The 26,726-nt window shown below is 52.0% G+C and overlaps 1 protein-coding gene across 3 annotated transcripts in view; it reads left to right on the forward strand.

Annotated features, from left to right (window-relative positions):
* The window catches only part of SND1 (staphylococcal nuclease and tudor domain containing 1), a 355,633-nt gene that overhangs the window by 32,976 nt on the left and 295,931 nt on the right, over positions 1-26,726 (forward strand). For all 3 annotated transcript variants that reach the window (XM_084808775.1, XM_084808776.1, XM_084808777.1), the window contains one exon: positions 1,378-1,491. In XM_084808775.1, coding sequence (XP_084664901.1) covers positions 1,378-1,491 — 114 coding nt within the window. The remainder of the gene's footprint in view (positions 1-1,377; positions 1,492-26,726) is intronic.

Here is a 26,726-nt window from a genome sequence, read left to right on the forward strand (position 1 = left end):
TCTTCAGGACTGGGCAGTCTGGCATGGGAGAAGGCTCTTAAGACAAGGAGCCAAATGTCTCTTTTGGGTGGGAGTTGAGGAGCCAGTGGTTCCTCTAACCTCTGAGTGGCCAGGTGATCCTAAGGGCATGTGGGGGAAGGTGGGTGGGATGGAGTCCTCCCCTTGTCCCGAATCTGCCAGCTGGGATTCTCAGGGAATTATTGGCCTTTCCTGTTGATCTTGTCATAAACTGTTCCTTAAAGGATGGTCCCTTGTGCTACCCCTGCTGTGGAGCTTGGAAGGTGTTTTGGACTCTCCTAAATCCCTGAGGGATGTGGCTGTCAGTGGCTACCAGTACTACCTGATGGCTCTATGTTGCCCCAGTATCGGAGGCAGTATGCCCATGTACACCAGTTGCTGGGAAACATGGGCAGGAGGGTGCTGTGGCTCTCCTGTCCTGCTTGTGGCTTTCCTGTGGGCAGCTGGCCAGCCACTGTGTGAACAGAATGCTGGGTTGGATGGACCCTTGGTCTGATCCAGCATCAGGGCACTTCTTTCATTCTTAGGCTCTTAGGATCTAGGTGGAGAGATGGGGTGTGCCCAAGGCTGCTCCGGGAGTTTCATGGCAGCCGGTTTGGACATGGCTTCCCATCTCCAGCTCTGACACTTGTCTGGCGGCTCCTTGGCCACAGCAGCAGCGTCGGCTTTACTCTCCTGCGGGAGAGGACTGGAGCAGCATGGCTTCCCCTTAGAAGGCTGGCTGGCCTCCCCGAAGTTCATGGCTCACCGAGCCTTGTGGCTTTAGCTGCACTGATTTCCTTCCTCTTGTACCTGTTGGGCTCAAAATCTGCCTCTCGCTGTGCTGGAAGCCAGCGTCTTAAAGGCCTGGACCTTTGACAAAATGCCAGCAGGTGGGCCCGGGGTGGGGTGGGGGAGCACATGGCTTTACATGCCAGAAGTCCCAGGTTCAAGCACAGTTCTGAAGCGGCTTGGGCAGCAGAGCCAACAGAGGCTTCCTGGAGCAGTGCCTGCTGCCGACCAGTTTGGCTGGATCTGAATACGGGAGGCTCATGTGTTCCTCTGCGGTGCGCACGTTCACCGATGATGCTTGCTTTTCATTTTGGCCCTCTTTCCCATTGGCGATAAGCTTCTGAAGACTGTGGGAACAATCCATGAAACAAGCCATGGAGTGTGGGTTGGTCAGCACCTGCTACTGCTAAGGTGACACCCCCCCCCCCCCGCATCATGGGGGAGGCTGGGGCCAGTGCCTGGGCCTTGTTGGGATGTGGCTGGCGGGACGTGGGTGGCCTGGTGATGCCTGCCCTGGCGCAGCTGTGCGGTGCCCTTGGGTCTCAGCAGCAGTTCTCACCTCTGGCCCCTGTTGCTCTCTGTTCTCAGGTGATGCAGGTGCTCAATGCAGATGCCATTGTGGTGAAACTCAACTCTGGTGACTACAAAACTGTCCACCTCTCCAGCATCCGCCCCCCTCGGCTGGAAGGCGAAGGCACCCAGGTGAGACAGGCCTAGTGGAGCGTGTGTGCGGAGGGGGCAGAGCAGTTGGCTGGTTCAGAATCCCCTTCGTTGAGCTACAGTTGCTGGGAAGAGAGCCCAGGAAAGGCTCTCACGGTTGCTGCCTCTTCCCCGTGTGGGCACCTCATCCTGATAGGGGATGCTTGTGCAAAGTGCTGGCCGATGTTGGTTTTGCAAAGACCAGCAGGGCTGGGGGCTGAGTACCGGCCAAGTCCCGTGGAACATTGTGCTGATGTGCTCTTCTTGATGGCTCTCCTGCTCTTCCTCTGAGGAGCTCAGAGTGGCCTTTTCTGGGGGTTCCCCATGAAGAAGCCCTGGGGTCGCACCTCTCTTGCTCAACGGGGAAGGCTGCTGTGGTTAGCATGGTTGGCCTTGGGTTCTGGGAACCCGCGGTTGCCTCTTTCCTTGGTCCCCTTGGGCAGAACCATGGTGTGTGTGTGTGTGTGTGTGTGTGTGTGTGTGTGTGTATATTCCTACCGTTCCTGTTGAGGAGGTGTGAAGAGGGGCCTGGTCTGGCTGAGTTCCTAAGGAGCTGGTGTCCATTTCAGCTGTTTGTTACTTCAAGCGGAGGGAGGGAAGGAAGGGGGGAGAGCTTGCCAAGTGGTGGCACCTTTGTTTTCTACAAGACAGAAAGAGTTGGGCCCTACACCTTCGCAATGGGGCTGGCCTTGTGTGGTTTTCTGTGATGGTCCAAGGACTTTTGAGGAAGTGCATTCTGGCTCCCCAGCTAGAAGGAAGGGTCTCTTGGCTGATTCTTGCCTTGGGGCTGTGGTTCCAGCTTCTCGCTGCAGGCTCTGTGCCTGAGGGATGGTCACTTGATCTGTCTTCTCCTGGCAAGAACGCTGTTGGGGTGAAAACAGTTCAGCACCAAGGACAGCATCAGAAAGTGTTCACTGCTGAGTTGCATCTAATCGCGCATACTTAACATTTTAATGTCCGGAAAGATTTCTGCTTGAAACCCTGGAGAGCCACTCCTGCCAGTCACTGTTGACAATACTGGGCTAGATGGACCCAGGGTCTGACTCCATGTAAGGAAGCTTCCAATATTCCTAAATTATGGATGTTGAACCAGGTAATGAATCTGGGATGCTTCCCTGTTTCTGGTCCCTAGCCTTTTGTTTATTTCACATATTTAGTAATAGTTCTTCCACCTGTAAAGTACCCATAAATAGTTTAATAAATAAAATATACATTAAAGAACAACATAAAAAGCCCTACCTAAAGTGTTGTGCAGCATGAGCAATACGCTATTTCCAGATGCCTGACAGAATAGATATACTTCCTACCAATTATCTAAAATCAAAAGGAGTTGCTTGGGGGCCTCTTTGGGGAGGGAATCCTTCACTTCTTGGAAGGGGAGACGCATGAAGCAGTATCTCTCTTCTGAAGGCCTCAGTGGATGGGAGAAGGCACTCCTAAGGCTCCACAGCACTTCGCAATTTGAGTATGTTATTGTTTATTTGTTCAGTCGCTTCCGACTCTTCGTGACTTCATGGACCATCCCACGCCAGAGCTTCCTGTCGGCTGTCACCACCCCCAGCTCTCCCAAGGCTGAGTCCATCACCTCCAGAATATCATCCATCTATCTTGCCCTTGGTTGGCCCCTCTTCCTTTTGCCTCCCACTTTCCCTAGCATCAGCATCTTCTCCAGAGTGTCCTGTCTTCTCATGTGGCCAGAGTACTTCAGTGTTGCCTTTAATATCCTTCCCTCAAGTGAGCAGTCTGGCTTTTATTTCCTGGAGTATGGACTGGTTTGATCTTCTTGCAGTCCAAGGCACTCTCAGAATTTTCCTCCAGCACCACAGTTCAAAAGCATCTCGCTCAGCCTTCCTTATGGTCCAGCTCTCGCAGCCATAGGTTACTACGGGGAATACCATTGCTTTCACTATGCAGACCTTTGTTGTCAGTGTGATGTCTCTGCTCTTAACTATTTTATCAAGAGTTGTCATTGCTGTCCTCCCAAGAAGTCACCGTCTTCTGATTTTCTGGCTGCAGTCAGCATCTGCAGTAACCTTTGCGCCTAGAAAGACAAAGTCTGTCACTGCCTCCACATTTTCTCCCTCTGTTTGCCAGTTATCAAGCTGGTTGCCATAATCCTGGTTTTTTTGAGGTTTAACTGCAACCCAGCTTTTGCACTTTCTTCTTTCACCTTTGTCATGAGGTTCCTCAGCTCCTCCTCGCTTTCAGCCATCAAAGTGGTATCATCTGCATATCCGAAATTGTTAATGTTCCTTCCAGTGATTTTAACTCCAGCCTTGGATTCATCAGGCCCAGCATGTTGCATGATGTGTTCTGCATGCAGGTTGAATAGGTAGGGTGAGAGTATACATCCCTGCCGTACTCCTTTCCCATTCCTAAACCAGTCCGTTGTTCTGTGGTCTGTTCTTACCATTGCTACTTGGTCATTATACAGATTCCTCAGGAGGCAGACAAGATGACTTGGTATCCCCATACCACCAAGAACTTGCCACAATTTGTTATGTTCCACACAGTCAAAGGCTTTAGAATAGTCAATGAAACAGAAATAGATGTTTTTCTAAAACTCCCTAGCTTTCTCCATTATCCAGCGGATATTGGCAATTTGGTCTCTAGTTCCTCTGCCTTTTCTAAACCCAGCTTGTACATCTGGCAATTCTCGTTCCATGAATTGCTGGAGTCTACCTTGCAAGATCTTGAGCATTACCTAACTGGCCTGTGAAATAAGTGCCACTGTTCGATAGTTTAAACATTCTTCAGTGTTTCCCTTTTTTGGTATGGGGATATAAGTTGATTTTTTCCAATCTGGTGGCCATTCTTGTGTTTTTCAAATTTGCTGGCAGATGGCACGCATCACCTTGACAGCATCATCTTGCAAGCTTTTAAACAGTTCAGCTGGGATACCATCATCTCCTGCTCCCTTGTTATTAGCAATGCTTCTTAAGGCCCGTTCAACCTCACTCTTCAGGATGTCTGGCTCTAGCTCACTGACCACACTGTCCAGTCTATCCCCGATATTGTTATCCTTCCTATACAGATCTTCCGTATATTCTTGCCACCTTTTCTTGATCTCTTTTGCTTCTGTTAGGTCCTTGCCATCTTTGTTTTTGATCATACCCATTTTTTGCCTGGAATTTACCTCCGATGTTTCTGATTTTCTGGAAGAGGTCTCTTGTCCTTCCTATTCTATTATCTTCTTCCGCTTCCGCGCATTGCTTGTTTAAAAATAATTCCTTATCTCTTCTGGCTAACCTCTGGAATTTTGCATTTAATTGGGCATATCTCCCCCGATCACTGTTGCCTTTTGCTTTCCTTCTTTCTTGGGCTACTTCTGGTGTCTCTGCAGACAGCCATCTTGCCTTCTTGGTTTTCTTTTTCTTTGGGGCGTTTTTTGTTGCCGCCTCCTGAACAATGTTGCGAACTTCTGTCCATAGTTCTTCCGGGACCCTATCTACTAAATCTAGTCCCTTATGTCTATTCTTCACCTTGACTGCATATTCATGAGGAATATTCGTGAGCTCATATCTAACTGATCTGTGGGTCTTCCCTATTCTCTTTCGTCTGATTCTAAACTGTGCAATAAGAAGTTCGTGATCTGAACTACAATCAGCTCCAGGTCTTGTTTTTACCGACTGTATAGATGTCTGCCACCTTTGGCTACAAAGGGTGTAGTCAATCTGATTTCGGTGTTGACCTTCTGGTGAAGTCCATGTATAAAGTCGTCTCTTAGGTTGTTGGAAGAGAGTGTTTGTTATGCACAGTGAGTTGTCTTGGCAAAATTCTATCAGCCTATGTCCTGCTTCATTTTGTTCTCCCAGACCATGCTTGCCTGTAATTCCAGGTGTCGTTTGACTACCCACCATAGCATTCCAGTCTCCTGTAATGAAAATAACATCTTTTTTTGGCATACTATCCAGTAGGTGCTGCAGATCCTCATAGAACTGATCTGCTTCTTCAGCATCTGTGGGTGGGGCATATATTTGGATCACTGTGATGTTAAATGGTTTACCTTGAATTCGAATTGAGATCATTCTGTCATTTTTTGGATTGTATCCAAGCACTGCTTTAGCCACTTTATTATTAATTATGAAGGCTACTCCATTTCTTCTGTGGTCCTCTTGTCCACAGGAGTAGATCTGGTGGTCATTTGGTGTGAAGTGGTCCATTCCAGTCCATTTCAGTTCACTTACACCCAAAATGTCTATATTTAATCTTGACATCTCCCCAATAACCACATCCGATTTGCCCTGGCTCATAGATCTTACATTCCAGGTTCCTATGGTGTGTTGATCTTTAGAACATTGGATTCGTCGTTCACCACCAGCACCGTCGGCCTCTAGCCGTCCTTTTGGCTTTGAGCTAGTTGTGTCATCACATCTGGGGCTAGTTGAACTTATCCTCTGTTCCTCCCCAGTAGCATTTTGACCATCTTCCGACCTGGGAGTCCCATCTTCCGATGGGTATACCGACATATCTCTGGTTGTACTGATCCATTTAGTTTTCACGGCAAGAATACTGGGGTGAATTGCCATTACCTTCCCCAGGGATCGTTTTTTTCTCACCTCTCTGCCATGACCTTCCCGTCTTCGGTGTCCCTTCACAGTTTAGCTCATTGCATCACTGAGGTGCTCAAGCTCCAGCACCATGACAAGGTAACGATCTCCTTTGCTGGAGAAATTGGGGTGTATTGGGGCACAAATGCCTTTTAGTCTGTTTCTGTCAATTTTAGTGAATTTTGTATTTTAAGATGATCCTTTTGTGTTTTTAAAAAGCTCCTTTGTAGCAAGGCAGGTTACACCTTCTGATAATAAATAGAAATGGTTCTCTTTGCAAATGTACTGAGTGTGTCTCAGTACCTTTGGGGCAGCTTGGAATGCATGAACTTGGTTGGGCTTCATAACAACTTCTGTGTTTTCCAAAGAGTCTGTGGCCCAACCTCTGCTTGCTTCTGGCCTCAGAGTGCCCCAAACTTAGAAACTGCCCCAGGGCGAATCTCATATCTGTTAACTCATTTTTTTAAATAAGTGGAGAGGCAATGATATTCTATGTTTAATTCTACTTGGATTAGATCTGAAAGGTGTAGAAATTTGAGCTTCTCTTAGCTTATATTAACATGCAGTTCTTGTGGTATACAATACCTAGCATACAGCTGATTCTCTCAACCGTTAACTCTGTTACGGCGGTGGCCGGGGTGGGGGGGATTGGCGAGGCGGCAGCAGACGGAGCGCTAGAAGGAACTGGCTCCTCCCACGCGTAGCGTCAAATAAATAGCATGAGCATAATTGAATAACAGATGCAGTTTCAACATGGCTGGCTCTAGCCTGTGTTTTGGCCTGGAACTTACTGAAACCTACATTCCTTCTGCCTCCCATTTGGCAGGAAGGAAGGCCGTTCTTGTGTGGGAGGGGCAGCTGGTGACACGTTGCTGGGGAGGGGGCCAGAAATAGGAGCCCCCTCCCCAGCTGTGGCTCTAGCGATGGGCTGGTGGCTGGTCTGCTGGACCCTCAGTCGGCCTTGAGTGTCTTCACGTGTTCCAGCAGCCTCCCCAGGTCAGGCAGTGAGCACGGCGGAGTTCCGTTCTGTGGAATGCCACAGCGGAATGAACCCCTGGAATTCTCCCTCATGCAGACCAGGCTTGCCTCAGGCTACATGTGGACTGTGCAAAGACGCCCTCAGTGTGCAGTGCAGCAGCTGCCCCTTCTAGGCACCACACGTGTGTGGGGAGAGCATAATCCCCTGGTTCCTAGTGTAGCCTGATCGCACTTGACTCTTGCTTAGCTAAAGCAGATGTGTCAAGGGAAAGGGATGCTCAGCTTGGATGCATGGTGCTGGGCTGGAAGATCGCTTTTTCGCCTGGCCAAGTGGCGTGAGGTCTCCCTGGGGAGGAGAACATTGCAGGGGGCTCTGCGGGTGCGTGGGAGTGGGAACTTCAGTGGGGACCCTGCAGGGACCCAGCAGCATCAGTGGCACGGGCCATGTCTTGCCATCACCTTGCCAGCTCCCCGAGCAGCTGGCCTGGCCCAGTGCTTCTTTCTGGGGGCTCTACAAGGTGCACCATATCCCACCTGAGAGCTGTGATCAGAGCAGCCCCCCCCCCCTCCAAAGTGGGAGTGGGAGGACCGATCCACTGCTGGCAGGATGAGTAGATCCTTGGGCAGCAGGATCCCATCCAGCTGCACCCAGGCGGTCCTGCTGACCTTCTCTGCAGGTGGCTGAAGCCAGTGGCTAAGATGACATTCTGAATGTTTGCTGCAGAGGCCTGGGTTCCCAGGGGGAAGCTTTGAGTGGTTGCTGTGCCTATGTTGAAAGAGACTGTGAAGCTTATGCATGAAGAGGCAAAAGGCTTAAGAGATGCGAATAAGGAACAATGGTGGTAGGATGAGAGCGCTGGAGGCGAATAAGTGCAAAGGAGGCAGATGTCAAAGAGGGCGAAGATCAGACTGGAGGAGCTCTCTGCTGAGCGGGAGAAGGTGGTACGAGCTGGAACCGTCTGGGGTTTCTGTGGGCAGGAGGGGTGGGGGGTGGGGAACACTGGTGTCAATAGCTTGTGAAAGGCTGAAAATGGCAGAAGAGCCATTAGAACGGAGAGGGCCTTCCTTGGGTGGCCAAAGAAGGGCTCCACTTGCCTTCCCCTCAGGATTTGGCCCTGTGTGCGCATCACGGGGGGTCTTGGGAGGGCCAGTGGCTGTGCCAGGAGCAGGCTGTGCCAGGAGCAGCCCTTGCCTGCAGGAACAGCAGGCCGGGGCGGGGGCATGGGGAGGCAGCCCTGGACTTTCAAAATGCAGGGAGGAGGAGGCGAGGCGAGAGCGCTGAGAAGTGCTCAGAGTGCCTGCTGAGCGGGTGGAGCAGCAGGAAGCAAAAGGAGCCAAAGCTGGGGTTTCCCTTGGCACCAAGATCCTGGCACGGAGAGTTTGTGGCTAGTGGAGCCTGATGCATGGCGCATGTCGTAGATGTGACGACTGCGTATGCGGTGCGTTTCAGCTGTTGAGGAGTCTCCTGCACAGCATCCCTGTCATGGCTAGAGCATCTGGGAGGAGAGGCAGATTCCTCTGATGGGGGCCTGAGGGCGGCTGTCCAGCGGCGGCCTGGGGCGCGGAGGTGGCCTTGGGCCAGGAGTGCCTGCTGTTGGTGGCGGCAGCCCCAGCTCCTCGCTCACCGCACTTGCTGTGGAACTCCTGGGCAGCAGAGGCAGGGAAGCTTCTTACGCCATGAACCTTGTGTGCGTGCACACGCCTTGCGGGGCTCCGGACTTGCACACAGGCTCTTTCTCCCCCCCGCCCGTAGGTCTTCCACCAGCAGAGGTTAAACTCCAGTGCCTGGAGTGGGAAGGCAGGTTGCTGCTCTGACCACCGTCTAGCCAGTCCAAGTGCTGCATGCCCCTGGCAGCCGCTGGCTCTGCCTGGGAGGAAGGGAGGGAGCCACGTCCTGGAGGGTGGGCTGGGTGGGGCGGGCTGGTCTCTGGCTGGGATGCTGGCCAGCCCAAGAGAAGGCTGTCCCCGAGAGCCGCTCACTGCTTGTCCTTCAAGGCCTCCCGAAGAGCTGCTCTGGACTTGCCTAGCCGCTGGCCGTGAAGAAGCCCTGCTCTTGGATGCAGTTGGGGGAGAGGCCGGGAGATCCTCGTCCTGTGGCAGCTGAGGGGCCGGTTCCTCGTTTGAGGTGCACCCTGGAACGGCGCCCCTTGGACAGTGCCCTGCAGAGCAGCCTCTGCTCTGCCTGCAGAGAGTCCTGGGTTCAGTCCCCCGCCCTGCTGGGCCGGGCTTGGAAAGACCCTCCTTTTTCTGCTGGAGACCCCAGACAGCAGCTGCCCATCTGCCTTTGCCGTCCAGCCCGCCAGGCCCGTGGCCTACATGGGACTAAGGCGGCTCCCCTGCTCCTCCCTGGCAGGCACAGCTTCAGATCTGGCACCCCTTGTGTGTCAAGCAGGCCGGCTGTTGTTTTCCACATCTTTCGGGGTGTGTGTGCCATTTTGGGACTCCACACTTGCAGACCGATGCTCTAGAGTAGAGCGGCCTATTACTGCCTGCCATCCAAGTGAATGGGCGTCCCCCCTTCTGAGGCATGGAGCGTCAGGCTGGAATAGGCAAGCGGCTCCTTCCCTCCCCGCTGCCCTGGCCTCACGTGGGTTTGAGGTTGGGGCTTGGGCTGGAGAGAGCTGCCGTTCTGCCTGCGGAGCAGGCCGAGGGCAGTGGCGAAGCCCCGCTCAGCTCCTGCCTTTGTCAGTGGAGCCCATTGGGCAAGAGAGCCAAGGGGTGGGCTCCATGGAAGCTGCCAGCCAACCCCCCCCCCCCCGCCTGCCTGCCTTTAGGTTGTGGTGATTGGTGGCCAGAGCAGAGCCATGAGTCTGTTCTCCTCCAGGGCACATGCTCAGATGTGGCCGAGAGTGGCCTGGCCTGCATCTCCACACTGCGCCCTCTCGTGTTTCTGCTTGCAGCTTGTGTGCCTTTATTTGTGGTGAAATCCTGCTTTGTGTGGGAGCCGCGTGGTGCGTGTGCTTGGCTGCCTCTTCTTGTGAATGCAGCTAGTGTGCTCTTCACGCCTCTGTCCAGGCTGCGACTGAGGAAACGAGGTGATAGCTGTGCCAAGCTCTTGCAGAGCCTTGCCAGCTTCCAAGTCCCAATGCTCTGGGTCCCTTTGCCCAGAGCCTCTCGTGGGTATGCAGCCTGGCCGGAGCCAGGCTCTGTGTCGGCCCCTTTCCTGGCCCCACTTGGGCCCCTGTCTCACTTCCTGCTTTGGGGCTGGGGAGGGGGTGCTTGAAGCTGCCCTCCCGACCTGTGCCTTTCCCTTTTGGCCCTGGTTGCCTTAGGCTGGGACCCTGGCCAGCCCCTCTTCCGCCCCCTGACCCTGTGCTGCTCCAGCTCGCCGAGGCCGCTGCTTTCGGAATGGTCTTGGGAAGAGTCGTATTTCATCCAACCTCCATTGAACTGCTGTAGTTCCCATCTATTCCCTGCCCTGTCATCTGCTGATTGTGAGGATATGCATGTGGGGCTGGAAACTCTTTCAGATTAAAAGTGAGGTCTTTCTGCCTGCCTGGACTGCAGCAGCCTGGACTGGATGTCGGCTGCAGGGCTCAGCCTTGGCTGAATTCCCGCTGTGGGCGGCGGAGTGAGCACCGGGGCAGTGCCAAGGCCTGCATGGCAGCGTTGCGCACGCAAGGGCCCCGCGTGCCTGGCACAGTGCTGCAGCGGGGACTGGGGTGGGGCTTCTGTGGCAGAGACCGAGGCAGCTTGGCCACTGGCCCTGCAGCGGAGCCAGGCAAGGGGAGAGGCCGCCCGCTGGCTCTCTGGGCGAAGGAGGGGGTGCTCTGAGGAGTCTGGGGGAGTGGCAGCTGCCACAGCCTCTGGCTGCCTCTCCAGGAGCGGTGGATGGTTCTCCTTGGAGGTTTAAAAATAGCTCTTCAGCAGGTCTCGAGCTGTGCAAGGCTTTAACAAGTGCCAGCGCAGGCTTTGGGAAGCAGGCTGTTTCCTTCAGCACGTGTGACGGCTCACAGCCGGGGTGTTTCCAAACAGCTCTTGTTCACAGCGCCTCTGTCGCGGCTCTCCGAGCGGCAGAGCTGCCCCACGATGGTGGGGCAGCTGCTCCCAGCCCCATGAAACGAAGGGGCTGGGCTGTCGGGGGATTTGCCTGCTTCACCATGGGTTTCGTGTCCTAGGGTCCTCAGCCGGGAGCAAGGGCCACTTCTCTCCCTGCCGCTGGACATTATTGAATTGGCTGCCCTTGGAGACACTGTGGCTGCACTGCTTTTGCTGTTGACAGGAACGGTTGCACCAGATTGGGAGCTTCCTTACGAGCCCAGATAATTGGACAGAGGAAAGAAATGGTGGCTCAGCTATTAAATAAGGATGGCAAAACGATAACAGATGACAAAGAAAAGGCAGAGGTGCTCAATTCCTACTTTGGCTCACTCTTCTCCCAAAAGAGGGTCTATGACCCCCCTGGCAAAGGCGAAGTACAGGCTGAAAGGGCAGGATTTCAGCTTGAGATTGATAGGCATATGGCCAAGGAACACCTCATTCCTTTGAATGAGTTCAAATCTCCAGGGCCAGATGAACTGCATCCTAGAGTCATAAAGGAACTGGCAGAAGAACTCTCAGAACCGCTGTCTATTCTCTTTGATTGGATCCGTCCAATCATGGAGGACGGGGGAAGTGCCAGATGACTGGAGGAGGGCTAACATTGTCCCTATCTTCAAAAAGGGCAAAAAGGAGGAACCTGGGAACTACAGACCAGTCAGTCTGACATCAATCCCTGGGAAAATTCTGGAGCAGATGATAAAGCAATCCATCTGGAAGCACCTTGACAACAATGCCGTGATTACTGGAAGCCAACATGGATTTGTCAAAAACAAGTCCTGCCAGATGAATCTGATCTCATTTTTTGATCAAGTCACCTCCCTTGTAGACTGTGGGAATGCTGTAGACATCATATACCTCGAGCCACTGCCAGTCAGTGTCGATGAGACTGAGCTTGTGTGGGGGGGTGTGTCTCTGGATGCGTCCCGTGTCCCTGACTCCTCTAGTCAAGGTACAGAGCAGCCTGTTTGCCAGGGCTTGGACGAGACAGGGGTCTCCTTTCCCTTGGGATTTCTCCAGCTTTGCCAATGCCCTGCCCATGGCTCCCCCATCCCCCTCCTTGATGCAGAGGGATGCCTCCAGGTGGCCTACCAAATTTTGATCAAGGCGTGTTTCAGATTGCCCCTGATTTCTCTGATACTTCCAGGGTGTAAGAAACAGAGAGATTTCCCCTTGGTTTTGTTTGTGTGAGGTACCTATTTGCATAGGATGTTTTGCCTGCCCACCCCATACAGCACGGAAGCCTGCGCATTCAGTGGCACCAGCTTTTGTTTTGCCCCTGGCCCCTCCTGAAGCCAGGTGCTGCTGGGGGAGCATCGTGTGGCTCCTGGGAATGTGCAAGGCGACCCTCCGGAGTGTGTGGGGATGCTCCTTGGGGGGCCACGCAGAAGTGGCCGCCAGGAAGGGGTCTGCTCTGGCTCATCTCGAGGAAACATCCCTCCAGCCAGCGTTGCTGCACGTCAGCATGCTGGACACTCATGTATTGTGTGGAGGGAGTGGGCAGCGAGGGAAGTTTCTCCCTCTTCTGTAACCCCGGAACTCTGCTTCACCCGATGGACAGCGGAAGCTGGGCAGGCCGGAGATGGTTGGCCTGCCACCCAGGGTGCGAATTCGGGACTTGCTGGCCCGAAGTGTGGGGTTGGCCACCAGTTTAGATGGCTTTGTGAGGAGTGGACGGGTTCGTGGGAGTTTGGCCTGCCTCGTAAGGTGCCTGATGTTTTCTGTGTGCTGCACAGATTACGAGAACATGCCCAGCCCACCGGCTTTCCCCCCAGAACCAGCAAAACAAAAGGGCGAGGGAAGAGGGAAGTAAATTCCTCACAGTGGTCATTCGGGGTTCTTGGAGCCTCCATGTTCAGAAGCCCGGTTTGGGGGGGGCAGAGGGGAGGGTGGCTGCTTGTGGGCTTCTCGGGGGAGGGGTGTGGTTGGCCGTCGGCGGAGGCCAGATGCCGGCCTAGGGGGGCCATCGCGGGCTGCTCCTCCAGGGCTCCTCGGTGTGAGGCGCATCTCTGGCCCTCTTTTGCTTCTGTCATGTTAGGGCGGATCTCTGACTCCTGGCCGTTAATGTGCTGCTCCAGCTGTGATGGTGGATCCTGGCAGGATTGGGGGCTGACCTGGCTTTTGTGGCGGCTCCTCTTCTGCTGTAAAGCTTGTTCAAATTGCTCTTGGCTGTTTCTGCTTTCCCAGGGTGCAGGTGAAGCTCCGGTGTGTTAGGCAAAAGGCTTCCTTGAGATCCCCGCGCCAGATGTGTGCCGGGTGAGGACTTTGCTCACTTGTGGTCCTGGCTGGGCTAGCAGGACAGTCCTTCGCATGGGCGTCCTGAGTGTCCCCCCCCCCATTGCTAGATGGAAGATGGCCCACCCTCTAGAATTTTCTACTCCGAGTTTGTTGTTTTTCTAGGGCTGGCGTGCTTACATACCTGAAGTTTATATGCACAGCTGGCAGACAATCCACCCCTTTGGCCAGTTTGTCCAAGCAGTTCCCCCTCCTTGAACAGCTGTCGCCCTCCCTTTCCTGCCAGCCAGGGTTCCATGCTTCTCTGCTCCTTATGTGTGTGCGTGCGCATGCGTGCATGTGATACTGTGCGCACAGGGGTGATCTGCTACTGCTCACAAAACAGGCAATCTGAGGGTGACTGGATTGGATGGCTGAGCGTGAAAGAGCGCTCCGTGGCCTTTGCTTCAAACTGCCCGTGGACATCCTTGTCAACCTGCCCTGCAACCTTGTGTGTTTGAAGGCAAGTCCTTCTCGTGACTGCAGCAAAAGCGTCCCAGTGCCGCAGTCCCGCAGGTCATCTGCCTGAGCCAGCCTGCTCCAGAGTCTAGCCCTGAACCAGCCCAAGGAGAGCTGCCCGCCTCTTCGAAGGCCTCCCTGTGCTGAAGGAGGAGTGGCCGTGGCCTGCTGATGGATGCTGCGGGAGCGCCCTTCTTGCCTTTCCCTGTGCCTGCCGAGAGCCCAGCTGCGCTGGGCTGGGGATGTAGCTGCAGGCTGTTTGTGTGCCTCTCTTGCCAGGCAGGCTCCATGCCCATCCAGGCCATCCAAATACGAGTGTTTGATTTTTCTGGGCCTCGAGATGGCCCAACATGCCCCTTCTTTCGAAGCTCGCCCACCCGCCCAGGGCCTTGTCTCTCTGAGTGAATTAATAGCAGGCTCTGCCATCAGGGAGAGGAGGCAGTCCAAGTCCTGGCCCATTCAGGGCGAAGGGGGGATGGGGACGACATTCTGAGCAGCTGCTGGAACGACGGAAACGCTGCGCAGGGGTGGAGCAGCGGCGGCAGCTACGGGGACTGGCGGCCCAGGCCAAGGCTGGCCCTGCTCCCCTCACCATCTGCTGGCATCCCCAAGGGAGGTTTATGGAGAGGCTCCTGCCCGCTCACTTGCCAGTCAGGCTGCTGCCGTCCTCCAGGCCGGTTTGTATGGCTGCTTTGGCACTTCCAGCCAGAAGGGTCGAGGCCAGGTTCTTCCAGGCCAGGCAGCTTGTTGTGAAAGATTGGGCTCTGCATCAGGGAAGAGGGAGCTATGTTGCCGCTCCCCCCCCCCCCCCCCGGGATGGTACTAAAGGTACTTCAGCAGACCTGGACTAAACTGAATGGCCAGTGCAAGCGCTACCGTGAGCTCCTGCCGCTAGCTTTTAACACAGCAGGAAGAGAATAAACCATCTCCTTTTGTAAGCAAAGCCAGGACATTTTATTGTATTTAAAATGATTTTTAGGCCGCCTTTAAGTGAGGAGCTGTCTCCATAGTGGCAAAGCAATACTGCAATGCATGGAGGGATAGCAACAGAATGAACGAGTAACCTGAGATGAAACAGTCATCATAGAATAGCACAGAACCAACTACAACTGACTGACTGTTGCAACACTCTAGCACACGCTTCAGACACCAGTGAACTTCCCCACGTGTTAAGCTTGCTTGCCATCTGTATTCCTTTGTCCTGTGTTTTTCTGTGAATATGTGTCTTCAGAGAAACTGTTGGAGGTGAAGGGGTTGTTGGGGAGATGGCTAGAGTGCAGGTGGCAGAAGACTTGGGACAAAATTGACTGACCGCAGTAGAGCCCATACGAAGGCCTGTGTTGTGGCATGGCTGGTGGCAAAAAAAATCATCTTCTCTACCAGTGCTGAGTCTACATAGTGCAGCCCAGCGGAGCTAGGCTGGCTTGTTAGAAGGCTTATGCAGTCAACCGTTGGGGAACCTGTGAAACCATCAGTAGTCGTATTTTCACAGCATTTTGCAGAGGAAGTCGCTCGCATCTGCTCTGATCTGTGTGACATGTCAGTTTTAGGTTCTGTCCTGGAAGACCTTTTGGTTTTCGTGGCTTGGATGAGCTTTAGTTGATTTCTCCTGAACGTGCAGACAGGCTGCTTGGAGATGTGCACCTCCCTGACTTTGGCAACTACAGACAACTCCTTTTTGGGGCAAAGTCTCACGAGGGTGGTGCCCTGTCTACTTCAGGTGATACTGGATGGAGCGAATGTTCCAGATCTTCTGGTCTTGGTTCTGGGCTTGTTTGGGGGCAGAAACACAGCCTTGGTTGACCACCTGCACGGGGGCAGGGGGGCGGGGAGCGTGAACGCGCAGGTTCTCCTGGGGATCTTAGCAGCTTTCGGTAGCACCAGCACTGGCACCTTCCTGGCGTGGGGCTTGGAGGCCCCGCTTCGTGGCAGTTCCATTCCTCCCCGCTGCAGCAGGGTGGGGTCAGAACGTTGTGCTGGCAGACACTTGCTCCCCCGCTGCGGGAATTGCCCAGGGTCATGCAGTACAGTGTTTTTAGTCTACTGACAACACTCAGCTCTCTCTGTTTCTCCATTTTGCCAGATCCAGGTGAGGTGGTGTTCGTCCTGGGATCAGGAAGAGACAGGATGAATCAACTCAAACTCAGTCTAGGCAAGACAGATGGTGGTGGTGATGGACTTGGTGGACTGGCTAGCTGGGAGAATGCCTGTCTTGGGCAGGGCCATAATCTCCCTGAAGGGGCAAGGGTACTTCAGGATGCACGCTTGTTCCTGGATTCCCAAGAGAGCAGCTGTGGTCCACCTTGGTGGCCTCTAGATTACAGTGCTGCAACGTGCTCTGAACAGGGCTGCCTTTGAAGATGGACTTGGAAACCAAGGGAGTTCATTTTCCACCTGCTTTTGCATTCTTTTGGAGGCATCTGAAGATGCTGTATGTTTGCCAAGCATTTGGGGACCTTTTAAATGTGTTCTGCTGCTGGTTTCTTTTGATATTATATGATTCTGTATTTGTTGGCAACTTAGTTGGTTTTTAGGATTTAATTTGATATGTTGTAAACCACTTTGGGAACAACCACTGGAAGGCAGCCTGTAAAAATTTTGTAAATAGGGACTTGCTGTCTCTGTCTCCTTGTGTTCAATTTACGTTCGTGATGCAGTGAGCAGGAGCAGTTTCTGATGTTTTCTCACATCCTGCTTCACAGTGAGCCCCTCTGCCACTCCATTGCCCACTCCCCTCATTGTGGCTGGAAGCTCATCATTGCGTTCTCCTTTGGGCTTAATTATCTCAAATGATCTGCTTGATGAAGCTTGTTTGTGCTATGTGCGTCCACCTCCTTTCTGCAGGTGCTGAGGGGAAATGGCTGTGCTGACAGGGTGCGAAAGTCCAGACTCTGAAAGGGCAATGGGCAGATTAGCAGCTGGGGGGGGGGCGGGGGGCAATGACCTTGTTCTCTGCATTCTGGTAGCAAGAAACCTGGCTCTAAACCCGATTTACTGAGCTGCCTACTGTCAGTGCAAAAGTGGAGGGGTGTGCGTTTTGGGCAGCATTCTCTGTCGCTGAGGCCTGCATGCAAAAGCCAGCCCTTGGGCTGAGGAATGCAAAAGCCTTCGGGCTGAATGGACCTCTGGCTTGTGCAGAGCTTCTCCCATGAGCAGGGGTGGGTGGAGTGGGGCGCGGGGCAGGGGCGTCGTCAGCCATTTCCTTCATTATCCTCCAGGTATTGGGTGGCTTTTGCAAAACACGTAGAACACTTTTGTGGTTTTCAATTTTTGTGAACTGCCCAGAGAGCTTCAGCTGTTGGGCACTATAGAAACGCAATGATACATAAACATGATGGTAGTATAAGTGGTCAGACTCACTGTGAGCCTGTGGGCAGATTTCTGGTGTTGCTAATGAGAGGGCTCCCCTAGCAGGGCTGGGTGGGTGCATTTCCATGAGATCCTGGGCCGTTGCCCAGCGGGAGAGAAGCATCTTACTGAGTAGGTGGGCTGCAGAGTTCCCCCCCACCCACACATCCTGTCCCTGATGACGTCTGTTGCTCAGGTTCATGGTCAGACTGGCTGACTGTGGGCTTGTTAGCCCTTCGCCCTCTCTGTAGCCCTCCTCTCATTGGCTGGGGGTGGCAGACCCTTTGCAGCCGCTCCAGTGCATGCTCCTGGGGGAGGAGAGGATGCCAGGCAGCGCAGCGGAGGAGGGCTGCAGCGGGAGGGGTTTGGCGAAGGAGGCGGCTGTGTGCCGGGCAGACGTGCTTAAGGAGAGTTGCTTCCCAAGTTGCACTCTCAGCTTCAACTCCCGGAAGCCTCCTGGCTCTAGAGGCGGCTCTGGGTGTGACCCCCACATGGCCATTGCGCTCAGGGCTGCTCTGGACAAGCATGTCATCGCTACGAAGCAAGCGCAGGCCGGCCGGTCCCGTTCCATGCTGGGGCCAGACTTCAGCATCCGTCTCCCTGCTCCTTTTCCTGGGGGCAGGTAGGGCTTCCTGAGAGGGGGGAAGGCCCGTGTCTATGCCCACCTGATGTAGTATGGCTTGCTACTGCTCTGTGTTTCTGTCAAGTTCACACCTCTACCAAGGAGTATGTAAAACCCGGGGCAAAATCAAGGATGCACATCACGCTTTCCAGAACGTATAGATAGGCATATTAAAAAAAGAAAAGAGTAAGACCACATTCGGAGGAGCACTCTGGGCATACGTGTTGAACCAACAGATCTGAACTTGACCGTTCATAGATTCATAGAATAGTAGGGTTGGAAGGGGCCTACAAGGCCATCGAGTCCAACCCCCTGCTTAACGCAGGAATCCAAGTCAGAGTATCCCTGACAAATGGCTGTCCAGCCTCGTCTTGAAGGCCTCCAGTGTGGGAGAGCCCACCACCTCCCCAGGGAATTGGTTCCATTGTCATATTGCTCTGACACTCAGGAAGTTTTTCCTGATGTTCAGCCGGAATCTGGCTTCCTGTAACTTGAGCCCATTATTCCATGTCCTGCACTCTGGGAAGATCAAGAAGAGATCCTGGCCTTCCTCTCTGTGGCAACCTTTCAAGGACTTGAAGAGCGCTCTCATGTCTCCCCTCAGTCTTCTCTTCTCAAGGCTAAACATGCCCAGTTCTTTCAGTCTCTCTTCATAGGGCTTTGTTTCCAGTCCCCTGATCATCTTTGTTGCCCTCCTCTGAACCCTTTCCAGTTTGTCTGCATCCTTCTTAAAGTGTGGTGCCCAGAACTGGACACAGTACTCCAGATGAGGCCTAACCAGTGCTGAGTAGAGGGGAACTAGTACTTCTCGGGATTTGGAAGCTATCCTATTAATGCAGCCCAAAAGAGCATTTGCCTTTTTTGCAGCCAGTTCACATTGTTGGCTCATATTCAGCTTGTGATCGACAACAATTCCAAGATCATAGAATCATAGAATAGTAGGGTTGGAAGGGGCCTACAAGGCCATCGAGTCCAACCCCCTGCTCAATGCAGGAATCCAAGTCAGAGCATCCCTGACAAATGGCTGTCCAGCCTCGTCTTAAAGGCCTCCAGTGTGGGAGAGCCCACCACCTCCCCAGGTAATTGGTTCCATTGCCGTATTGCTCTGACACTCAGGAAGTTTTTCCTGATGTTCAGCCGGAATCTGGCTTCCTGTAACTTGAGCCCATTATTCCGTGTCCTGCACTCTGGGATGATCAAGAAGAGATCCTGGCCTTCTTCTCTGTGACAACCTTTCAAGTACTTGAAGAGTGCTATCATATCTCCCCTCAGTCTTCTCTTCTCAAGGCTAAACATGCCCAGTTCTTTCAGTCTCTCTTCATAGGGCTTTGTTTCCAGTCCCCTGATCATCTTTGTTGCCCTCCTTTGAACCCTCTCCAGCTTGTCTGCATCCTTCTTAAAGTGTGGTGCCCAGAACTGGACACAGTACTCCAGATGAGGCCTAACCAGTGCTGAGTAGAGGGGAACTAGTACTTCCCGGGATTTGGAAGCGATGCTTCTATTAATGCAGCCCAAAATAGCATTTGCCTTTTTTGCAGCCACATCACATTGTTGGCTCATATTCAGCTTGTGATCGACGACAATTCCAAGATCCTTCTCGCTCGTAGTGTGGTTGAGCCACGTATCCCCCATCTTGTAACTGTGCATTTGGTTTCTTTTTCCTAGGTGCAGAACTTGGCATTTGTCCCTATTAAATGCCATTCTGTTGTTTTCTGCCCAGCACTCCAGTCTATCCAGATCACTTTGAATTTTGTTTCTGTCTTCCAAAGTATTAGCTATCCCTCCCAATTTTGTGTCATCTGCAAATTTGATCAGCATTCCCTGCACCTCCTCCTCCAAGTCATTAATACAAATGTGGAAGAGCACTGGGCCCAGGACTGAGCCCTGCGGTACCCCGCTCGTTACCTCTCCCCAGCTTGAGAAGGTCCCATTGATAAGCACTCTTTGAGTCCGATTCTGTAGCCAACTGTGGATCCACATGATCGTTGTTTCATCTAGCCCACTTCGAGCAAGTTTGCTCATCAGGATATCATGGGGCACTTTGTCGAAAGCTTTGCTGAAGTCGAGGTATATGATGTCTACAGCATTCCCACGGTCTACAAGGGAGGTGACTTGATCAAAAAATGAGATCAGATTTGTCTGGCAGGACTTGTTTTTGACAAATCCATGTTGGCTTCGAGTAATCACGGCATTGTTGTCAAGGTGCTTCCAGATGGATTGCTTTATGATCTGCTCCAGAATTTTCCCAGGGATTGATGTCAGACTGACTGGTCTGTAGTTCCCAGGTTCCTCCTTTTTACCCTTTTTGAAGATAGGGACAACGTTAGCCCTCCTCCAGTCATCTGGCACTTCCCCGGTCCTCCATGATTTCTCAAAGAGAATAGACAGCGGTTCTGAGAGTTCTTCTGCCAGTTCCTTTATTACTCTAGGATGCAGTTCATCTGGCCCTGGAGATTTGAACTCATTCAAAGTAATGAGGTGTTCCTTGACCATATGCCTGTCGATCTCAAGCTGCAATCCTGCCCCTTCAGCCTGTACTTCGCCTTTGCCAGGGGGGTCATAGACCCTCTTTTGGGAGAAGACTGAGCCAAAGTAGGAATTGAGCACCTCTGCCTTTTCTTTGTCATCTGTTATCATTTTGCCATCCTTATTTAATAGCTGAACAACCATTTCTTTCCTCTGCCTTTTACTATGCACGTAGCTGAAGAAAGCCTTTTTGTTGTTTTTAGCATCCCTCGCTAACCTCACCTCGTTCTCCGCTTTAGCCTTCCTGACGCCATCCCTGCAATTCTGTGCTACCTGCCTGTACTCTTCCTTTGTTACTTGGCCTTCTTTCCACTTCTTATATGTGTCCTTTTTTGTTTTCAGGTCATCCCTAAGCTTTTTGTGAAGCCACATGGGCTTCTTCTGTTGTCTTCCACCTTTTCTTCTTGTTGGAATTGTTTGTGATTGTGCCTTGAGAATTTCCTTTTTTAAAAGTTCCCACCCATCTTGGACTCCTTTTCTCGCTAGCATTGTTTGCCATGGGACCTTACTGATCATTGTTCTGAGTTTATTAAAATCAGCTTTCCTAAAATCCAGGGTACGCGTTTGACTACACTCGGCTTTTGCTTCCCTTAGAACCAAGAACTCAAGTACAACATGGTCGCTTTCCCCCAGAGTTCCTGTAACTGCTACTTTATCCACTAAGTCATCTCTGTTGGTTAGGATCAAGTCAAGGATAGCCGATCCTCTAGTTCCTTCCTCTACTTTCTGTAGGAGGAAGTTATCCGCCACACAAGTCAGGAATTTCCTGGAGGGGCCATGTTTTGCAGAATTTGTCTCCCAACAAATATCGGGGAAATTGAAGTCCCCCATTACTACTACATCATGCTTCCTTAAAACATTGGCTATTTGCTTTTCAAAAGTTTCATCCTTGGCTTCTCCTTGATTGGGTGGCCGGTAGTAGACTCCGACCACCAGGTTCCTTTTATTCTTTGCTCCATTTATTTCAACCCAGATGCTCTCGATGGGGCTACCAAGCTCCTCCTCCTGTATTTCTGTGCAGAGATATGTATTTTTCACATACAGTGCAACCCCGCCTCCCTTTCTGTTCCTCCTGTTCTTTTTGAACAAGTTATATCCTTCAACTGCTGTATTCCAGTCATGAGAGTCATCCCACCAAGTCTCAGTTATACCTATCAAGTCATAATTTCCCTCCTGTATTAAGAGTTCAAGTTCATTCTGTTTGTTTCCCATACTCTGGGCATTAGTATATAGACATCGAAGACCATGTGCTTCATAGTCTGGCTTTCTTCCTACATGTGTCTGAAGACTATTATTGGGCGCTATCAGCGCTGTTCTCTCCATTGCAGTGCATGCGCCTACGTCCATTGTTACCCCCAACATTACATCTCCCTTCCCCGTAGGATTCAGTTTAAAGCCCTCCTGATGAAGTTCTTCATGCTGTGGCCAAACACATTCTTCCCAGCCTTTGTGAGGTGCAACCCATCCCTAGCCAACAGCCCATCTTCCAGGAAGTATAGCCCGTGGTCCCAGAATCCAAATCTCTCTCGTCGGCACCACCTTCGTAGCCAGTCATTCACCCGGAGTATTTTTCGTTCCCTTTCTATCCCTCTTCTAACTACTGGAAGGATGGATGAGAAAACTATCTGGGCCCCAAAGTTCTTGAGTTTCCTTCCCAAAGCTTCAAAGTCTGACGTGATCTCTTCGTAGCTCCGCTTGGCGGTATCATTTGTTCCCACATGGATGAGAAGAAAGGGATACCTGTCAGTGGGCTTTATGAGTGCAGGCAACCTTTCAGTCACGTCTCTAATCTGTCCTCCCGGGAGACAACATACCTGGCGAGTCCACGGGTCTTCGCGACATACTTGGGTCTCGATCCCACGCAGCAAGGAGTCTCCCACTACTACCACTCTTCTCTTCTTCTTCTTGTAGGCCTGGGTTTCATCGCCTCTGTTTGACTGACCTTTAGCCTCTTGCTCACTCTCATGCAGGTTCCCCTGTGATTCTTCCTCTGCAGGCTGTCCTCCAGTCTCATCTGCAAGTACCTGGAATCGGTTCCACAGCTCCACCGCTTCCACTGGTGCAGAGTGGCGTCTAGTTCTTCTTCTCCTAACTGTCACCGTTTTCCAAGGAGTATCCTCTACTCCATTTTTCTTCTCCTCAGCATTTCCCACTTCTGCCTCATCTTGCTGTTGCTCTTCAAGCTTCTGGTCTGCCCTTTGCTGCTGTAGTTCCCCCATTCTGTCCAAGAACTCTTCGTGTTCTCTTATTCCCCGGAGGGTTGACAGTCGCCGCTCCAGTCCACTTACTTTTTCCTCCAGCAGCGTGATCAACTTGCACTTGTTGCAGGTGTAGGCCATGTTGTTCTCAGGCAAGAAAACAAACATTGCACACACCTTGCAGGTCACCACCACTGGAGAGTCTTGTCCTTCCATAGCCCCTTTTCCCTTTTTGTGTCTAGCTTTGTGATTGTTCTAGACTAGCCTGTGCCTGCTCCTCTACTCAGTAGAGGTTAAAAGCAGAGTCCCACTGGTGTGGAAGTGTGTGTTACAAGACAAATAAATGGGAAAAAGTTAGTTAAAAAAAAAATGTTAGGGGCCTCCCCCTTGACCTCCCCTGCCGAACTCCCCTGGCCAACTCCTGTTTGCTCCCCCTGTCCGCTCGCTCTGTTCGCTCGCTCTCTGGGAGCTTGCCTGCTTCTGTAGTCCCTGGACCAGCTGGAGCAGCTTGCTCTGCTCTGCTCTGCTCTGCTCAGCTGGGAGGCGGGAAACAGACTGAAGCTTCCCGCCCAGTCAGCTGCTGGGAGTACTCAGGCCACACCCCTCCAATTCAGTTGGAGCTCTCAGAAGCTCCTGGTGAGCTCACAGCCAGTCAGAAGGATAAAGGGCAGCGCCCTGGGCTTCCTGCAACCCACTTACCTCTTAGCCTCTGTCTCCTTTGTCTCCTTTGTCTCTTCAACCACTGCAACTCCCCTGGCCAACTCCTGTTTGCTCCCCCTGTTCGCTCGCTCTGTTCGCTCGCTCTCTGGGAGCTTGCCTGCTTCTGTAGTCCCTGGACCAGCTGGAGCAGCTTGCTCTGCTCTGCTCTGCTCAGCTGGGAGGCGGGAAACAGACTGAAGCTTCCCGCCCAGTCAGCTGCTGGGAGTACTCAGGCCACACCCCTCCAATTCAGTTGGAGCTCTCAGAAGCTCCTGGTGAGCTCACAGCCAGTCAGAAGGATAAAGGGCAGCGCCCTGGGCTTCCTGCAACCCACTTACCTCTTAGCCTCTGTCTCCTTTGTCTCCTTTGTCTCTTCAACCACTGCAACTCCCCTGGCCAACTCCTGTTTGCTCCCCCTGTTCGCTCCCCCTGTTCGCTCGCTCTCTGGGAGCTTGCCTGCTTCTGTAGTCCCTGGACCAGCTGGAGCAGCTTGCTCTGCTCTGCTCTGCTCAGCTGGGAGGCGGGAAACAGACTGAAGCTTCCCGCCCAGTCAGCTGCTGGGAGTACTCAGGCCACACCCCTCCAATTCAGTTGGAGCTCTCAGAAGCTCCTGGTGAGCTCACAGCCAGTCAGAAGGATAAAGGGCAGCGCCCTGGGCTTCCTGCAACCCACTTACCTCTTAGCCTCTGTCTCCTTTGTCTCCTTTGTCTCTTCAACCACTGCAACTCCCCTGGCCAACTCCTGTTTGCTCCCCCTGTTCGCTCGCTCTGTTCGCTCGCTCTCTGGGAGCTTGCCTGCTTCTGTAGTCCCTGGACCAGCTGGAGCAGCTTGCTCTGCTCTGCTCTGCTCAGCTGGGAGGCGGGAAACAGATCCTTCTTGCTTATAGTGTGGTTGAGCCACGTATCCCCCATCTTGTAACTGTGCATTTGGTTTCTTTTTCCTAGGTGCAGAACTTGGCATTTGTCCCTATTAAATGCCATTCTATTGTTTTCTGCCCAGCGCTCCAGTCTATCCAGATCACTTTGAATGTTGTTTCTGTCTTCCAAAGTATTAGCTATCCCGCCCAATTTTGTGTCATCTGCAAATTTGATCAGCATTCCCTGCACCTCCTCCTCCAAGTCATTAATACAAATGTGGAAGAGCACTGGGCCCAGGACTGAGCCCTGCGGTACCCCACTCGTTACCTCTCCCCAGTTTGAGAAGGTCCCATTGATAAGCACTCTTTGAGTCCAATTCTGTAGCCAACTGTGGATCCACCGGACCGTTGTTTCATCTAGCCCACTTTGAGCTAGTTTGCTCATCAGGATATTATGGGGCACTTTGTCGAAAGCTTTGCTGAAGTCGAGGTATATGATGTCTACAGCATTCCCACGGTCTACAAGGGAGGTGACTTGATCAAAAAATGAGATCAGATTTGTCTGGCAGGACTTGTTTTTGACAAATCCATGTTGGCTTCGAGTAATCACGGCATTGTTGTCAAGGTGCTTCCAGATGGATTGCTTTATGATCTGCTCCAGAATTTTCCCAGGGATTGATGTCAGACTGACTGGTCTGTAGTTCCCAGGTTCCTCCTTTTTACCCTTTCTGAAGATGGGGACAATGTTAGCCCTCCTCCAGTCATCTGGCACTTCCCCCGTCCTCCATGATTTCTCAAAGAGAATAGACAGCGGTTCTGAGAGTTCTTCTGCCAGTTCCTTTATGACTCTAGGATGCAGTTCTTCTGGCCCTGGAGATTTGAACTCATTCAAAGTAAGGAGGTGTTCCTTGACCATATGCCTGTCGATCTCAAGCTGCAATCCTGCCCCTTCAGCCTGCACTTCGCCTTTGCCAGGGGGGTCATAGACCCTCTTTTGGGAGAAGACTGAGCCAAAGTAGGAATTGAGCACCTCTGCCTTTTCTTTGTCATCTGTTATCGTTTTGCCATCCTTATTTAATAGCTGAGCCACCATTTCTTTCCTCTGCCTTTTACTATGCACGTATCTGAAGAAAGCCTTTTTGTTGTTTTTAACATCCCTTGCTAACCTCAGCTCGTTCTCAGCTTTAGCCTTCCTGACACCATCCCTGCAATTCTGTGCTACCTGCCTGTACTCTTCCTTTGTTACTTGGCCTTCTTTCCACTTCCTATATGTGTCCTTTTTTGTTTTCAGGTCATCCCTAAGCTTTTTGTGAAGCCACATGGGCTTCTTCTGTTGTCTTCCACCTTTTCTTTTTGTTGGAATTGCTTGTGATTGTGCCTTGAGAATTCCCTTTTTTAAAAGCTCCCACCCATCTTGGACTCCTTTTCTCGCTAGCATCGCTTGCCATGGGACCTTACTGATCATTGTTCTGAGTTTATGAAAATCAGCTTTCCTAAAATCCAGGGTACGCGTTTGACTACACACGGCTTTTGCTTCCCTCAGAACCAAGAACTCAAGTACAACATGGTTGCTTTCCCCCAGAGTTCCTGTAACTGCTACTTTCTCCACTAAGTCATCTCTGTTGGTTAGGATCAAGTCAAGGATAGCCGATCCTCTAGTTCCTTCCTCTACTTTCTGTAGGAGGAAGTTATCTGCCACACAAGTCAGGAATGTCCTGGAGGGGCCATGTTTTGCAGAATTTGTCTCCCAACAAATATTGGGGAAATTGAAGTCCCCCATTACTACTACATCATGCTTCCTTAAAACATTGGCTATTTGCTTTTCAAAAGTTTCATCCTCCGACCACCAGGTTCGACCACCAGGTTCCTTTTATTCTTTGCTCCATTTATTTCAACCCAGATGCTCTCGATGGGGCTACCAAGCTCCTCCTCCTGTGTTTCTGTGCAGAGAGATGTATTTTTCACATACAGTGCAACCCCACCTCCCTTTGTGTTCCTCCTGTTCTTTTTGAACAAGTTATATCCTTCAATTGCTGTATTCCAGTCATGAGAGTCATCCCACCAAGTCTCAGTTATACCTATCAGGTCATAATTTCCCTCTTGTATTAAGAGTTCAAGTTCGTTCTGGTTGTTTCCCATACTCTGGGCATTAGTATATACACATCGAAGATCATGTGCTTCATAGTCTGGCTTTCTTCCTACATGTGTCTGAAGACTATTATTGGGCGCTATCAGAGCTGTTCTCTCCATTGCAGTGCATGCGCCTATGTCCATCGTTACCCCCAACATTACATCTCCCTTCTCCGTAGGATTCAGTTTAAAGGCCTCCTGATGAAGTTCTTCATGCTGTGGCCAAACACATTCTTCCCATCCTTTGTGAGGTACAACCCATCCCTGGCCAACAGCCCATCTTCCAGGAAGTATAGCCCGTGGTCCCAGAATCCAAATCTCTCTCGTCGGCACCACCTTCGTAGCCAGTCATTCACCCGGAGTATTTTTTGTTCCCTTTCTATCCCTCTTCTAACTACTGGAAGGATGGATGAGAAAACTATCTGGGCCCCAAAGTTCTTGAGTTTCCTTCCCAAAGCTTCGAAGTCTGACGTGATCTCTTCGTAGCTCCGCTTGGCGGTATCATTTGTTCCCACATGGATGAGAAGAAAGGGATACCTGTCAGTGGGCTTTATGAGTGC

Source organism: Heloderma suspectum, chromosome 7 (genome assembly GCF_057233095.1).
Source record: "Heloderma suspectum isolate Gila_16-S chromosome 7, 16-S_ref, whole genome shotgun sequence".
Classification (NCBI taxonomy): domain Eukaryota; kingdom Metazoa; phylum Chordata; class Lepidosauria; order Squamata; family Helodermatidae; genus Heloderma; species Heloderma suspectum.